This window comes from Zootoca vivipara, chromosome 17 (assembly GCF_963506605.1).
Source record: "Zootoca vivipara chromosome 17, rZooViv1.1, whole genome shotgun sequence".
Taxonomy (NCBI): domain Eukaryota; kingdom Metazoa; phylum Chordata; class Lepidosauria; order Squamata; family Lacertidae; genus Zootoca; species Zootoca vivipara.
Window position 1 is genome coordinate 53,388 of NC_083292.1, and position 17,210 is coordinate 70,597.

At 47.9% G+C, this 17,210-nt stretch overlaps 1 protein-coding gene across 1 annotated transcript in view; it reads left to right on the top strand.

The window, feature by feature from the left end:
• The window catches only part of MYO18B (myosin XVIIIB), a 248,228-nt gene that overhangs the window by 31,602 nt on the left and 199,416 nt on the right, over positions 1–17,210 (top strand). The window contains exons 2-7 of the mRNA XM_060269663.1: positions 1,891–2,015; positions 2,801–2,952; positions 5,289–6,062; positions 6,557–6,623; positions 7,401–7,513; positions 8,210–8,386. Coding sequence (XP_060125646.1) covers positions 1,979–2,015; positions 2,801–2,952; positions 5,289–6,062; positions 6,557–6,623; positions 7,401–7,513; positions 8,210–8,386 — 1,320 coding nt within the window. The 5' untranslated portion in view covers positions 1,891–1,978. The remainder of the gene's footprint in view (positions 1–1,890; positions 2,016–2,800; positions 2,953–5,288; positions 6,063–6,556; positions 6,624–7,400; positions 7,514–8,209; positions 8,387–17,210) is intronic.

A 17,210-nucleotide genomic window follows, 5' to 3' on the forward strand; every position in this document is an offset into this window, starting at 1 on the left:
CTCGCAAGACAAATTCATTTTGCGAAAAATTTGTCTTGCGAATCGCTGTTTCCCATAGGAATGCATTGAAATTTAATTAATGCATTCCTATGGGCAAAAAAAGAATTTTCAATGCATCCCTATGGGAAACCGTGATTCACAAGACGAATTGACTCATGGAATGAATTAAATTCATCTTGCGAGGCACCACTGTATTTACGGAGTGAACTGAATAACACTAAGAGGACTTGGAATTTAATTTAATTGGAAGTATAATTGCTTATTTATCTTCAGTTGGACGGAAGAATGAAAGAAGTCTGTGAACTTGCCAAGGAACTGATAAGGTTCATTACTGAGTTCTTTACTTTCATCCATGAAATTCTGTTTTTTAAAAGTACATGTTGCCAGTGTGAGGTCCCTGATCCAGACTAGAACCCCAGTGGGAGGGACTCTTTACCCATCTCCCTATAGTCATAATTTGCCTGTCTTGCTTTTGGGTCTGGAAGCTGGGAATGGGTAAGAAAGGAGAGCGCTGTCAGTGTCCTCTTTTCAAAAACAAGGTACTGTATTTTTCCGCAGCCACCAATCGCCCACCCAATCACTGCTGCAACAGCCAATCGCCAGCAGGCCTTGCCGCAGCCACCAATCACCACTAACACCAGCCGCCCGTACCCCCTCTGCACTATCCGTGTATAAGATTTTTTTAGATTTTTCTATAATAAAAAAACATTTTCTTATACATGGAAAAATACGATATTTATTTGTATTTATAGCAAATGAAACATTTTTTCATTATAATGTTTGACACACATTATCTTGCCAGTCTTCACTATAATAATAAAATAGAAATGATAACATAATAAAGGCAATGCATCTTACCTGTTCAGAGCTTAGAATTTCCTGTGTTCAAGTATAATGCAAACTAGGTTTTTACTGTTTTTCTCAATGATTTCATATTGAGTTTTGGTATTCCAGTGTTCAGTGAATTTATATCAACATTCCATTGTGTCTGCAAATGGGTGGGGACAGGATAGCTCAGGACAGCGTTGGCTGCCTTGCAAGAGGAGGCTGTTTTGCCCTGGCGTATAACTTTATTAACTAAATAAATATCTTTAGGCTCCTGGTTCCGTTCCAAATCACAGCCTTCACCAGCTGCTGCTTTCCATGATTATCCAGGTTCTTCATTTCCTCGTAGGATGAATGTCTCAGCTGAGCTGCATTAAAAAATTACCAGTCTTACGTAAGAATAAGAGAGGAGACTGCTAGTTTTTGTCTTGTGCGTGTGTTCTCTTACTGGTCAAAGCTAATGAGTATAATTAGAGGTTTTGCATTGAAAACAGAGAGATCAACTTTGTGGCAGTGGTGAAGTGAAGACAAAGAAGAGGTTGGGTTGCCTGCTTGGCTTTTTCCCCTTCCCTCTTGGGGTGCAAACTGCATAGCTTACATAGAAATGTAAAAGTGTTTAATTTTTTTCAGTGAAAACATATTTATTTGCCCAGGCCGTTCGTTCTGATTGAGCTTTAAAGAGTGGGGCTTTGTGGGGAAAGCTCTGGAGCAAAAAAACAAAAAGAATTATGCCAGGAAAAAGGAAATGAAAAGTAAGTGTGGATAAGTCCCGAGACATGCTGTTTTTATAATGACTGCATAGTATTATTTTGTTTGGTTTTATATTTTAGTCTGTGCTGTATTGTGACTCACATTGTACTATGAGCTGGGGTAGGATGTAAAAACTGAACAATTCAGGTTCTACCCAGAGTCTTTCGCCTCACCCAAGAAAACAACACCAACCCTGTAGAGTGAATGAAGTGGTTGTGTTTGCAGATGTCTGAAAAGTCTTTCTCTCTCTTTTTATTCCTGTCTCTTCTTCTCTTTTCCTTCCTTGCACTGTGTGTGTTTCTGGTCCTGAGGCAGGCCGGTGTCCTCATCTCCATAAAGCGTCATTCCTTGTGTCTCATCTTTTGAAGCACCATAACCTCTGAGCCACCCTCACTACATCAGCATGGCCATCTCATCACGTCTGGCTCTCTGGGAACAAAAGGAAAGTGCCATTCCCCTTCTGCATGCAGAGAGATTTGAGCCTATGGTCTGAGGGAGGAGCTTTGCCCTCTCCTTGAAATCCAGGCCTTTACAAACCCAATGAAAGCACTGCAAATGTTTCCCGGTTCCCTGTTGATGTGGCTAACCCACGCCCAATACTAAATAGCTTATCACCAGCACAATTTAATTTAATTTTAGGACTTTGGTTTGCATATAGAATTCTGCTGCTTTTGGTTTCTTCTTCTGGGCTTCTCTGCTTAGAAGTCACCCCTGCATTTGCCTGGAGGCTGATTCTAACCCTCCCTGCTTCCCCAGAATTGAAGGCAATTTGAAAGTGGCGATGTGCCCATTCATTCCACATTACCTCTGGTCTAATGGGCTTGCAGGTCCTTGCATTGCTTTAAAATTTGCAACCTGTGTGCATGTGAGAAAAGAAAAGGTTATGCGTGCAGCATGGAAAAGTATCCTTTTCACCACCAGCTCTCAGTAATCTTGAACCCAATTATTGCCCACCTGCTGCCAAAGTTGCTTTACAGGGTTTGGATGTGCCAATTTCACCCCTGCGCTGCCACCGCTTGGTTTCCTTTGAGCATCTTTTCTGTCCTTGCAGCTCCTGTTAGGAAATCTTCAGTGAGAGCAGATTTTATTTCCCTTTTCAAAATTCTGACAGAGAAGCAGCAGATGGGTGTAACTGGCTAGTGTGGTCTGTGGACCTTGTGGTAGAGGGTTCAGTGGAATGCCTTTGCCAGCGCTGTTCAACAACTCAATTTTTGCTTGTGTAAACAGATTAGGGAAGAAGACCGCAGCCCCCCACCCACCTCGCCACCCCCGCTTTTCTCGGTCATTCCTGGGGGCTTCATCAAGCAACTTGTGCGGGAAACGGAAAAGGAGTCCAAAGAAGCAAAATTAAAAGAGAAATTAATTTCCAAAGAAGATGTGAGTAAGAAAATAACATTGAGAATTCAAACTTTGAGCTGCAATCTCTGTCCTGCTGAATCCTTGGGCTTGTCCATATTTATGCATTAGTTAGATGATAATCCACTTCCCCCTCAAGGTAAATGGATAAATGGTAAATGAAAACAATTGAATAGATTTGGACAATTATTCCAAACCGAACACTTGAGAAGTAATAAAGAACGTCAATTGCTTTCTGAAATGTAAAGTAAAGGTATTGGCACCTAAGGGGGGGGAAATCAAAGATACTGGGGCAATATATTTATTATGCAGCCAACAGAAATGTCACAAAATGGTGTATAAGCTTTTGAGTCCCCCCAAATACTTCATCAGGCTAGAAAGAAAAAAGGAAAAGGAAAAGAAAGGCTGGCATCTCACACCAACCCTGGCCACGCTGCATTGGCTACCATTAGTTTCCAATTCAAAGTGCTAGTTTTTGACCTATAAAGCCTTAAACGGCTCCCCTGGCACCTTTGTTAAATATCTTTAGGTGTCAGGCAAAAACATTCCCCTTTTCTAGGCCTTTGGCTGATTAAACAATCTATGGCCTTTTAAACTGTGTGTGTGAGATTGTTATTATGGTATAAATTTGTGTTTTTATATTGTAAACTGCCCTGTGATCCTTGAGTGAAGGGCAGTATAGAAATATTAGTATTAATATTATCATCATCAAAGTCTGGGGGAGAGAAAAATGCTTGAACAGCAGCCTTTTCTTTCTCTTCCTTTCCCTCCCTGCTTTGCATTTTTGCCATCTAACATGATGAAGAGTTCTGGGGAACTGCAAAGTTTGCACACTATTTTTTTACATTTTCATTTGTCTAATAAAGGTATCGCCCTAATATGAAATATATTCAGTTTTGCTATTGAATTAGATTTTGGCGCAATAGAGGAAATAATTACAGGAGCTTAGAAATATCTGTGTAGAACACTGCTGACATCACATCAATCACCTTGCATTAATTTTTAGGAGAATTAATGTCAATGGCTAAAATGTATATCCTACCCCCAGTTCAAATAGATACTCTGGGCAGCTCACAGTGATAAAATCATAATTGTAGCCAATCGCTACAATTACACTGGTTTGATGTTGAAACATCTATCAAGGAGAGAGGCAAGCAGGATCATGCCCTAAAAACCCTCCCTTTACAATATGGAAGCTTTTGCCAGACTTTGAGAAGGTCAGAAGTGATGCCTTGGTTTAGCCCCTGGCAATTCGTGTCTTACCTTCCACTGAAACTCACAAATAAAATGTACACAAACTTAAAGGAGATGGTAGGTATTACGGCCTCCAGGTCCCTTCACACACCACAATTTTGGATGTGCATCTAAAAATGTAGAGGGAACATGGACCCACCATGGACATGAATTCTCAGCAGCGAACAGTGATTGGCTCCAGTGGCCTGTTAGGTGCCCACATTGGCTGGCAAATCCAGGTCTTCCCTGTGTAATGTGTGCAATGACCCTTAAATACTTCCTTTGTGGCAGGAGGACCCAGCTGAGTCCAAATACCAGGCTGATAATAATTATATACTGGAAGAATTCAGAGAGTGCTTCTTCGACAAACTGGTCCAATCAAATATGGAAATAGCACTTGTGGAAAAATTAGCACAAAATTTGAAGCATAAAGACTCCTTTGTAACTGTTTGGTACAGCTTTATTAGATCACACAGTAACATAATGAAACTACCGTGTTTCCCCGAAAATAAGACACCGTCTTATATTTATTTTTCCTCAAAAAAACAAACAAAAAACCACTATGGCTTATTTTCAGGGGATGTCTTATTTTTTTATTAAGTATGGTACAGTTTAACCTACAAGGTTCAACTGTCTATCAGTATGGCTTATTTTTGGGATATGGCTTATATTCCTTGAATGCTTAAAAATCCTGCCATGGCTTATTTTATGGCTACATCTTATTTTCGGAGAAACAGGGTAGATGGCTCCCCTCAGGTTATAAAATGTTTTGGTTGGCATAAACTTGAATATTGCTTTCTGTACAAATGGTTGTCTGGGATAGGAACTTATGATGCAGTTTGGATGTTATTTTGGATGTATGGCCTTATCTCCATCTTCTGGGCTGGTGTGGGATATTTTCTTTTTATGTGTGCATGATGTTGTAATACATTGTAAGAATCTAATATAGCCTATTTAAAGGCAACAAACCCTACCAGACACAAAATGCCTTTGAAAGGCCCTTGAGATAACTATGTCTCAACGGATGCTGCTGCGCTCTAGGAAACACCTCTCTACTTTGTTTGGAGACAGGTGTGACGGACTCCTCTGGGGCTAATGTCCTTGAGTGTGTTTTTGTTTCCCAGCCTCCAGGAAAGCAGGTTGAGGGGCCCGTGCAGCAGTTTGTAATCAGGGACACCAACATTTTGGAAGTGGGAGAGGACATGGCCAACAAGGGACAGCTGCTGCAAGGACGATTGAATGGTGAGAAGCACGGAGTGGAAGGTGAGTCTGAGATTCCAGGAAGGAAGCCTTTGCCTTCCAAGAGAACTGCCCAGAGGGGCCACACCCAGCAACCAGTACTGCTTGTGCCTGAATTAGCACCAGCCACTCCAAAATCAGCACCAGCAGTTCCAACACCGGGAGAGGAGGTCCACTTGGATACATCTCAGCCTCCTAAAGTTCCTGCAGCTCCAGAGCAAATCAAAAGCGGCAGTGCTAAGGATCTTCCTGGGTCAGGAACAGAACTTGTAAAGAAGGGCAATTTATATTGTTCCAAACACTTCGAAAGCTCAAGGAAGGAGAATTGGAAAATGAGGACCAAGGAAGAGGCTGTGAGCAAGCCGGGAAATAAGTCAAAATTCACAGGGAAGGGAAAAGAGCTTGGAGAAAATAAAGAAAAGGCCACAGATAGTGGGAAACAGCCAGGAGAACCCAAAGAGAAGCATGTAGAAACCGGGAAAGTATTGGCACAATTGAAGGTGGAAGAGGGAGAAATGGAAGAGGAACTGTCTCGGAAAGGAGGAAAAAGAAAGCAAGAATCTCCAGTAGCAGAAATGAAGGAGAAACCAGAGGAAACTAAGGAAGTGTTGGCAGGAGAAAACAAAGAAGAGCTTGGAGAAAGCACAGATTCGGACAAGGTGAGGTTGATGTTGAATTCAGTGTTATGGGCCCACTTCCTAGGGTTTCAGCTGTATATCCCTTGCTGGGGAAGGGCTCCATCCTGCACCTTTGGTGGCTTTACCTAGTGCAGAGCACTCTGCATGTGTCCTGGGCAATGCCCCCCCAAAGATTCCTAAATTCTCCTTGCATGGCTATTTTTTCTTCCCTGGAATTTGGAGTTCTGTCTTAGCTATGCTGGTTTTCAAAGTGGAACCTCTGCAGTAGAAATCCTACTTGTTTCCTCTCCTTGGTTCATTCATTCCCTCATTGAGTGAAGATTCTTTCACTGAATGTCAAATCTTCAGCCATCTCAAATCTGAGATTGCTTTGAACATTTGGACCAAATCAGGAAGGAATAACTTTGACTGTGGGAGATCCCTGACAGGTGAATGAATTTGGATGAAAAGCAAAGATGACCCACAACTGTTGTGTGCAAATATTCCCCTTCCTCACTCTTCCTTCCTTCACCCAGGTGTGCCATGATGTCTGGTATGAAACAGAGAAAGTTTGGCTGTTACAAAAAGATGGATTCACTCTTGGTAAGGTGGCCTTGGTTTTCTCCAGCCTTTACACTTAGCAGCTAAGAGGGTGTGAGAATGTCAAGATGGGAAGCTGCTCTTTGTTGGTGGTGCATGTGCTCCAGATCACAATAGTGCACATGATGATGTGTGTGAATAGGGGTGCATTACAGCAGAGGCTTCTCCTTCAATTAAGGTGATAGTGGTGGCAGAAAAGGTGTAACCAAGGAGGAACAGGAAAGAATGGCTGCAGAAATGGTCCCACTGGGTGCAGAATGTGTAGAGTTGTGTGAGATTATCCCCTACCTGAGGATGGCAGGAGGGGAGAGCTTAGGAGCATGGGAAGCTGCTTTCTACCAAGTCAGACTCTTGGTCCATTTAGCTCAGTATTCTGTACACTGACCGGCAGTGACTCTCCAGGGTTTCAGGCATGAGCCTCTCCCAGCCCTCCCTGGATATGCCATTGGGGATTGAACTCAGGACCTTCTGCACACAGCTGGTCTATCTGGGTCTACACCAGCTTTCTGCAACCTGCTGTCTTCTAGATAGATTGAACTATAACCCACCAGCCTGAGCCAGCATCAGTGTGCTGGTTGGAGGTGATGGAGTTGGTGAAGGCTGGCCAATGCTGGGGCTCCCAGATCAGTCTTCAGGATCTCCCTGAAGACTCTGGGAACTGAACCTGAGGAATTTCTGTCTACAAGACAGGCCCTCAGACTGCCACTGATCTGTGGCCAAGCCAAAGAGGAGAGAACAAAGAGTCATTTCCCTCTCACTACTCCCCCCCCCCTTTGGCAGCTACTGAACTGAAGCCAGATGAGGGCACTCCTGAGCTGCCTCCAGGGACAGTCCGAGTCCGAGTGGAAGCTGATGGCTCCATCATGGAGGTGGATGAAGAAAAGGTCCAGAGAGTGAGTTGTTGTGTCTCTCCCTTCCTCAAGCTTCCAGCAAAGCCCATGGCTGCAGCAAACCCTCCCTACTTGGTCTGGTTCTAAGGCACCTTCCTTGCCTACTTCAGGCACATGGACTGGGGAGGCTTCCTCCTCAGGAGTCCCCTTGCTTTCACCACAGTCCCTGACTTTCAGGGCTAGCCCTGCTATGAGGCAGGCTAAGGTGATGGGGAGGTACTGGCTGGGTGTCACCTAAACGTGCCCTGAGGTGTGTGGTGGAGGACGCTATCCTGTTGCCCATTGTGATGGGGGCAGTTTGAGGGCACATTCCACCATGCAAATGATGAGCAGAGGTTGTTTGCCTCCCTCCCACCCTTGCCAGCTGTTTTGAATGAAACCCAGGCAGGCTGTAGGAGAGGGGGAGCTGGTCTGAAAGAAGACAGTACAGGCAGAGGAGCTTTATAAGTTCTGCTTTATAAGCCACAAAGAAAGAAAAGCATCAGAAGAGTCTGCTGGCCCTTCTAGACCAGCTTTCTGTTCTCACAGTGGCCAACCAGATGCCCCAATGAGAAGCCCTCAAGCAGAATCTGAGCACAAGAATCCTCTTCCCTCCTAAAATTGGGGTGGGGGTGGGGGCAAACTCATGTGAACAGCAATTTCACCATGGTTGGCAGGCAGCGTTGTGTTGAGCTCTTATAACACTCACCCCCCCCCCAGACCAATCCTTCAAAATTTGACTACGCTGAAGACTTGGCCTCCCTAGTCAGCCTGAATGAGTCGAGCGTCATCCACACTCTGAGCCACCGATACCAGTCTCAGCTGCTTTACACCCACAGTGGTCCTGATCTGATCGCCATCGAACCATCGTCTTCTGTTGCCAGTTGTTCAATAAAGGTACGGGGCTGAGTCTGGGGTGGTATCGCTTAACAAGGACCTCTCTGCGCAGTTAGGATAATTGCCTGGCAGAGGAGACCTGCCCTTTCCTGTGGCAACCAGTGATGTAATGACAGACTCAGAAGTGCAGAGTCCCTTCATGATGGCCATAGCCATGCCCCCTTCTAGAATTACACAATAGTCTTATAATTACACAATCATAATAATAATTAGAGCTGCATTGCAACAATGCATTGCCTTTCAGCTAGCTCTGCTATTTTCCAGACATGTACATGGGCAAATCATTTGGAGTGCTCCATTATCTAACTTTCAGAGTGACTTAAATAGCATTTTCTTCAAGTTCCATTGTATGTAACAGAACTTTCACACCATTCTCGTGAAAACGTTTTCTGTGTTCTAAATGCTTAGCTTTTGAGCACATGGAACAACTCCTTGGTGTTCTTCTGTTGCACTTCTCCAGAGTGACCCTTGGAGCCCACCCTCAGTGGTTGACTCATCACTCTGAGCAGCACAGACAAAAAGCTCCCTGTCACAGTGGCCGGAGTGGACTACTTCAGAGTAACGACGCTACGCAGCTCTGCATTTTATTCTTTTATTGGTGCTGCGTATTTACAGTGCTCAAGTCATTGCTATTTACACGGAGCGATGTTGTCAGTCGGTTTCAGAACCTCCTAATGGCTTTTGGCGCGTCTTTCTCCAACACAAAAGCTTTGGCAGACCCATCCTCTTGCCCCTCCTCTTCCTGCGTAATTCTGGAGTTGGAGGGATGGGTCTTCCCCCCTTGCTTGCCCCTTCCTGTCCCACCTGGGACCCTGGCTCCTCTACCTTGCCTGAGCCTCGGACACGACTTCCTGCTTCCCCACTGGAATCGGAACTCTCCCTGCTTTCCCCTTTGCTCGGGGATGGGCTTGAACTCAGGAGGGGAGGGACTTCGCGATATCCCCTGTCCCTCACATCCACCCCCCTCCCAAGCTCTCCTTCACCCCTCCCCAGGCCCCCCCCATGTGTCGGTGACGACTGGAAGCCTAAGAACTCAGTGCTCTCCGAGCCCGTTGGTGTGAATACCTCCCCCCAGTCCTGCGAGCCCCCCCCTTCCGCCTGGGCGGACGGGAATCCCAAAAAGTCCGTGGCGTCAGAGCTGGTGGGGGTAAAAACGTTCTGCCAATCTGCTCCTTCCTCTGACTGGGTGGATCTCGGTGACACCCATACCTCATCCTCTGGTTCCTCAAACTCCGCTTCCCAGCGCCATGGTGAGCTGCTCTCCCGTGCCTCCTCCTCCTCCCCCTCCCTTTCCATGTGCCAGGGCTTGGGTCTGTGGGGAAAGAGGGCGTGAAATTCTTCCACCAAGAATTCCTCCTGTATCTGAGTGGCTGGGACCCATTCATTCTGGGACGGTGGAGCATCCTCCCATGCCATGAGGTACTCCAGTCCCCCCACCCCCCACCTTGAATCCAGGATGGCCGTGGCCTCATTGAGTTGCTCCCTGCCTTCCCTCTCCCCCCCTCCCTCGGGGGTTTGTTCGCTGTCTCGGAGCCTGCTGCTTTCCCTGTACGGCGACAGCAGCGATCTATGAAACACTGGATGCACCCTCATGTCCTCTGGCAGTGCCAGCCTGTATGCCACCGGGTTTACCTGTTGCGTGACCGTGAAGGGGCCCAGCCTTTTGGGTGCCAGCTTTTTGCACCTCCCTCTGGTGGGAAGGCCCTCCGAGGACAACCACACCTTGTCCCCCACCCTGATGACCTCCCCTTGTCGCCTGTGGCGATCTGCCCCCTTTTTGTACGCTTCCTTGGCCCTCTCCAAGTGTTCTCTGAGCTGCTGGTGCACCGTCTCCAGTTCCTCTGCCCAATCCTCAGCCTGTGGGCCCTCCTCCTCCTCCTCCTCCCTCTCCCTCTCTGGGAAAGATCTGAGGTCGCGCCCGTAATTGGCCTTAAAGGGCGACACCCCTGTGGAGACGTGCACTGCATTGTTGTAGGCAAATTCTGCTAGTGGCAAGCGATCCACCCAGTCCGTTTGCCGCTGGCTGACGTAGCATCTCAGGTACTGCTGCAGAATGGCGTTGACCCTCTCCGCTTGTCCGTTGGTCTGCGGGTGTCTAGCCGTCGACAAGCTGACCTCCACCTGCAGGAGGTTCATGAGCCGCCGCCAGAACCTGGAAACAAATTGGCGGCCACGATCCGAAATAACCCTTAAAGGTAATCCATGCAGTCTGAAAATGTGATCAACAAACAGTTTGGCTGTCTCTTCTGCCGAGACTGCCCTGGCACACGGTATAAAGTGACACATTTTGGACATAAGGTCCACCACCACCAACACTGCAGTCTTACCCCTGGACGAAGGCAGATCTGTGATGAAGTCCATGGACACCACTTCCCACGGCCTGTGTGGTGTGGCTAAGGGCTCCAGCAACCCTGGTGGCGCTGCTCTGACCACCTTCGCCCGCTGGCAGGTGGTACAGCCCCTTACATAGTCTCGAACATCTTCCCGCACCCCTGGCCACCAGAAGTGTCTCATGACTAGGTGAGCGGTTTTGTCCCTTCCAAAATGCCCCGCTGTAGGGTTGTCGTGCATCTGCTTGAGGACCGTACGTCGAAGCTGGGTGGTGGGTAGGTACAGCGCACCCTTGTAGAAAAGCAGCCCTCTGCGTTCTGCAAAGTCTTTTGCCTGCTCCCTCCCCCCTCTCAGTTCTCTGAAGATGCGGTTGGCAAATTCATCCGCTGCCGTCAGTGCTGTGAGTTCTGCCTCGCTCACCACAGCTGCTCCGCAGGACCATGCCGACGGGGGGAAAATGTGCCTTGGGGCTGGTGGCGCCTCCTCCTCCATGTACTCTGGCTTGCGGGAGAGGGCATCCGCCCTGACATTCTGCTCCCCCGGGATGTAGTGGATGGAGAAGTTGAAGTTCGAGAAGAACTCTGCCCACCGTATCTGCCGCTGGTTGAGCACCCTGGCAGTTCTCCAGAACTCCAGGTTCTTGTGGTCTGTGCACACCTGGATGGGGTGCTTCGCGCCCACCAGGAAGTGTCGCCAGTGCTGGAACGCAGCGTAGATCGCAAGAAGTTCCCTATCAAACACTGTGTAGTTGCGTTCAGGCTGTGTCAGCTTCCTGGAGAAGAAGGCACAGGGTCTCCACTCCCTGTTGGCGTCCAGTTGCAACAAAATTGCGCCCACAGCTTTTTCAGAAGCATCTGTCTCAATGCGTAGGGGCGCGTCCTGCACCACATGGAACAGGTTTTGGTCTGAGGCGAACACTCTCTTGAGGCTTTCGAACGCTGCTTGCGCCTCTGGTGTCCACTTGAACTTCTGCTTGCCTCTCAGGCAGTCCGTGATGGGAGCCGTAACGCGAGAGAAGTTCTTGATGAACTTCCTGTAGAAGTTAGCGAAGCCTAGTAGGCGTTGGGCATCTTTGCGCGTCCTGGGGCTGTGCCAGTCCAGGATGGCCTGCACCTTGTCCTTGTCCATCGCCAGCCCCTTGTCTGACAGCTTGTAGCCCAGGAAGTCCACCTCTTTGGTGTGAAACTTGCACTTCTCCAGCTTCACATACAGGTGGTTCTCCTTCAGGCGTTGCAACACCTCTCTGACATCTTTCACATGCTGCACTGGGTCATTCGAGTAGATAAGGATGTCATCTAGGAAGACCAAGCATTTCCTGAAGAGGAGGGACCCCAGGACGTGGTGCATGAAGGCCTGGAAGCATGCTGAGCCCCCTTGCAAACCGAAGGGCATCACCAGATATTCAAAAGAGCCCAGAGGCGTGAACATCGTGGTTTTCCATTCATCTCCTTCCCGGATCCTGATCAAGTTGTACGCCCCCCTTAGGTCCAGCTTGGTGAAAATCTTGCCCCTGCGTGCCGCTGTCAGGAGATCATCCACTCTGGGCATGGGGAAAGCCACGGGCTCTGTCACCGAATTCAGCCGTCTAAAGTCCACCACAAGACGGCGCTGTTGCGTGTCTTTCTTGTCCACCCAGAAGACCGGGCTGCCCCCTGCTGCCTTGCTTTCCCTTATGAACCCCCGCTTGAGGTTCTTGTCGATGAAAGCGCGCAGATCCTCCAGCTCCTGGTCTGACATGGCGTACAGCTTGGCTGATCCATAGTACTGGGCTTTGGACCTCTCGAGAGTTCATCCTTCACCTCCTCGCTCAAACCCAAGTAAAACGCAGCTTGCATGGGAGGCGAATCCAAAACCCACCCCAGTCTGTGCACCAGCATGGTGAATTTCGCCCAATATGCGCGAACTGTCATATTTCCTTGGCGTAAATTATGCAGTTCCTCCTTAGTCTGGTCCAAATGACTATCGGACGAATACATCGTCCTCAAACCTTCTAGAAATTGTTGGACATTTTTCATGCAAGGATTCTTGGTTGCGATTAATGGTCTTAGCCACTCCCTGGCTGCTCCGGTGAGATGTTCCACAATAAACGCTACTCTGTGCTCATCATCGGGGAACTCATTCTGGTGCAGCTCAAGAGCATACACGATCTCAGTCTCAAAGCCCTGAAACTCCTTCGGGTCTCCATTGAACTTGCTTACAAGGGTCCCTGCTCTCCTTCCTGGCAGCACTTGGACTTGGGGAGCCCCTCCCGCCTTGTTTTTCTCTGCATCCAGCTTGTTTTGGAGGTCTACCGCCACCGCCCTTAAATGCTGCTCTTTTTCCTGGAGCTCTCTCACCTGTTCCGCAAGTTGTAGCCGGTCGTCCTGGACCTTCTTAGTCTCCTCTTTAGCTGCCTTCAATTCTCCCTGCGCCTGCAGCGACAGCTGTTGCAGTTCTAGCTGGGCTTGCTCAGCGATCTGCCGCCACTTCTCCGCCTCGGACACGCTCATCCCGGCAACTCCGAAGTAGCCCAAAAATGATTAGGAGGTTGCTGTCACAGTGGCCGGAGTGGACTACTTCAGAGTAACGACGCTACGCAGCTCTGCATTTTATTCTTTTATTGGTGCTGCGTATTTACAGTGCTCAAGTCATTGCTATTTACACGGAGCGATGTTGTCAGTCGGTTTCAGAACCTCCTAATGGCTTTTGGCGCGTCTTTCTCCAACACAAAAGCTTTGGCAGACCCATCCTCTTGCCCCTCCTCTTCCTGCGTAATTCTGGAGTTGGAGGGATGGGTCTTCCCCCCTTGCTTGCCCCTTCCTGTCCCACCTGGGACCCTGGCTCCTCTACCTTGCCTGAGCCTCGGACACGACTTCCTGCTTCCCCACTGGAATCGGAACTCTCCCTGCTTTCCCCTTTGCTCGGGGATGGGCTTGAACTCAGGAGGGGAGGGACTTCGCGATATCCCCTGTCCCTCACACTCCCCTTCCATATTGATTGGGCAGCTCTAGGGCGCTGGAGAAAGGGATCCTGATTTAGAAATAATAGCGTCTTTGATCCCTATGACCCCAGACCCCTAAAACCAAGGGCTTGTGGCACCTTAAATGACAGTTTTATTCTTACTCTGTGCACCTTATGGCACCATAAGGGGCTTCTTCATGATTTCGCTGCTCCAGCCACAATGTTCCTCCCTGCATCTCAGATGAGGAGGGCTGCCTGAGATGCTTGGGGGAGGATGTTCTTGCACTGCTTAGCACAGGGAGGGGCGGGGAAACCTTGATCAGCCTGAGGACTGCATTTCTTCAGGAGTCACCTGCCAGGGGTTGTATGCCACTGATGAGCAGGAGCAGTGGATGTGACTTCTACACTCAAGTGACAAGGAGAGGTCAACACATATAATTGCATAGCCCACCCTGGGCACCCACAGAGCAGAAAATGAATCTTAAAAGCTAGATAATATTGGTGCAAAAGTTGGAAGCTACTTCCAATTTCTGCCAAGCTGTGACAAGATTCCAGAGGGCTGTAGACCCTCACCCAGGGCCCGTGTTCCAGTGAGAATCAAGGTGTGGCAGAGACTGTTGTGCCTTTAGAAATGTGGTTTTTTATTTTTATTTTTGTTTCTTTTTAAAGTGTGGTTTAATTGCACATATTTACACCTTTAATCTACATTGAGGGAGTACAGCATGGTCATCTCAAGAGGGGCTTGTTCCCCACAGCAGGGCAGCACTAGAGTCAAAGCTATCTCTTCCAGGCAGCCTTCAGCCAAGATTGTTCTGTCTTTTCTCAGCCATCCCAAAGGCCTCAGACTCTTCCTGTGACCTTCCAAATCACCAGTCTCTATTCAAACCACAGGGCAACAGGGAAGGACAGTTCTCTTGCATTCTCAATGGCCTGTGCGACGTACCCAAGGACTTTGCCACCAATTAATATGCGACAAACCCAGTCCCGGCGTTGTCACTAAACTTTCGGGGATCTTTCTTAATATGTGACGAAATGTCCTCCCTCTCTATTACTAAAAATGTGACTCAGGAGTCCAGGGGTGAAACCCCCCCCCCCACTTCTCCTGCCGCCTTAAAATAAACCCCTGTTACTTGGGTTTCTTAGTAAAGAGAGTCTTCCAGCTTACGTGGCCTGGTATCATGAGAAACTCTAGGCTGTTTGACGGAATAACCTCCTGCCTACAGTAACGGGTCTCACTCAGTTTGATTCCCCACTGCAAAAGTTTGCCCTTTCCACTCTGGCAACTTTGTAGCACCCCAGGTAATCCTCCTAAGCCACCTCAGTGTAACTCTAGGACACAAACCGTTGCCTCTATTCCCGAGGTAAGTTTTGTCCTCTATTGAGCCACCACTTCTGTGAGTTTAGATACCCAGCTGGAATAACTAAGCACATCCACTAACATTTAAGAAAGCTTTATTTAGACTAGTTGACTTTTAAATGCGTAATGGTTTCATGTGTACAGGCTCTTAGATCATATTCTTAGTTTCAATTAACAATGGCTAGATAATATAATTCAATTAAACTCCTCAGAACACTTTAAGATCTCCTACGCCTACCCACACTCTCCCTCGCTCCCACAACCCTCTCCCCGAATTAACTGCCTCCCATTCCTTTTAAACTCCTGGCAGTCCCGCCCCTCCGGAATGGAATGCGTCATTTATCCAGGAGGTTGCGGTTTAACTCTCTGCACCCTGGAGTTCTTTTGCCCACCAGGCCAATCCGTCACACCTGCAATGACCCTGTATTGTTTCTTCAGGGCTCTAGCCTGGCCAGGACATTTTGCTCAGATATTCCTCTGCACCTTGTGTTTTCCAAATAATCAAAATCCTATCATTTATTAATTTCCAGGGTTTAGTGGGGAAACCCCTCCCCCAAACCTATAACACCACCTGGGCAGCAACACAACCAGTGGTCATCAGGTGGTGTGAAGAACAACCTGGAAGATGGAGTTCAATCTGGCCCAGTGAGGGCATCCTTATCTGGAGATGTCCTGTACTTTACAGTACTGTAAAGAGTGCCTACTTGCCTGTTGCCTACTTTCTCTCTTGTGAAATTTAGGCAGGGATTAGGGGAGTGCAAAGCCCATGTAAGAACTTCTAAGTTTTTGTTAAAGTTCTTTCAGTAGAGAGACATGCTTCCCCTTCATCTGCAACCTGCCATTTTTTGGGTGGGGGAAATTAAAGGAAGGGCAAAGGTGTTTGCAGGATGGCTAGACAACTGCACTCCCTCCTTACCCACTTAGACTGAGTATGCACCAGATTTCCTACCCTTATCACCTTAAAGCACATTCTTTGCCTCAAAGAATTCTGGGCACTGCAGTTTATTCTGGGCACAGAGTAACAATTCCCAGCAGCCCTTAATAAACGACAGCACCCAGAATTCCTTGAGGGGTGGAATGTGCTTCGAATGTGCTTCAAAAGTGTAGTGTGTGTGCAGCTTTAGGCCACATTAATACTAGGCTTTTTTTTGCAGTTATCATACTAATGTCATTTCCAGGGACAGTTCTGCAATTATAAAAGCCATTCCAGCTTCCGATATGATTCTGGAATGGTCCTGTTTCCCTTGCCAGTGCCACCACTGCTGAGCTCGGGGAGGAGGATGTGCCGGCGCAGTGACCACTGCGAGGGAGCATCCCATTGCCTCTCTCTGCTTCTTCATGGTCACTGCTGCCTGCCTCCTCCCTTGGCTGCTGGATAGCAGGCGAGGAGGAGGAGAAGCCGCAGGTGCCAAGGCCCAGCCCTGATGCACTGACTCTGAGGGGCAGGGTGGAAGAAAGCGGGGGCGGAGAGCAAAAAGTCCTTTTAAAAAAATGCTTTGTGCTTCTGTGTCTAATCTTGGCCCTTTCTAAGATTTATTTATTAGTGTGTGTTTTCTTTTTGTAAATCTACCAAAGATTAAAATAAAATAAAATAAGTGGTTTTCTCAGGATGGTAGAGGGGGTGTGCTGTATAGCTGGTATAGTGGTGGAGGCACTTGCCCTTCTTCTGATAGGAAATACTCTGCGGGGGCGGGAATGGGGGTCAAGGATGGTTAGTTAGGAGGGAGGGAGAAATGTCCCTATTTCATCTAGGGAATATTGGAGGGTATGGAATATATTGTACAGTGGTACCTCAAGTTACAAATGCCTCAGGTTACAAACTCTGCTAACCTGGAAGAGTTACCTTGAGTTGAGAACTTTGCCCCAGCATGAGAATGGAAATCGTGTGCTGGCGGCGCAGCGGCAGCAAGAGGCCTCATTAGCAAAAGCACACCTCTAGTTAAGAACAGTTTCAGGTTAAGAACGGACCTCCGGAACGAATTAAGTTCGTAACTAGAGGTACCACTGTATTTCATATCACTTGCAAACAACTCCTCCTCCAGCACTTTATCTGTAAAGCTACAGTGAAATGTTTTACCATTGTTTGCTTATAATTTATGCTGTTGCCAAGGATCAGGGTCCAGATAAGATTGCTTCAAGGAAGGACTCTGCATTTGGAGCCACCAGTTGGCCCTTCCTGGGTGACTCCCTGCTCTG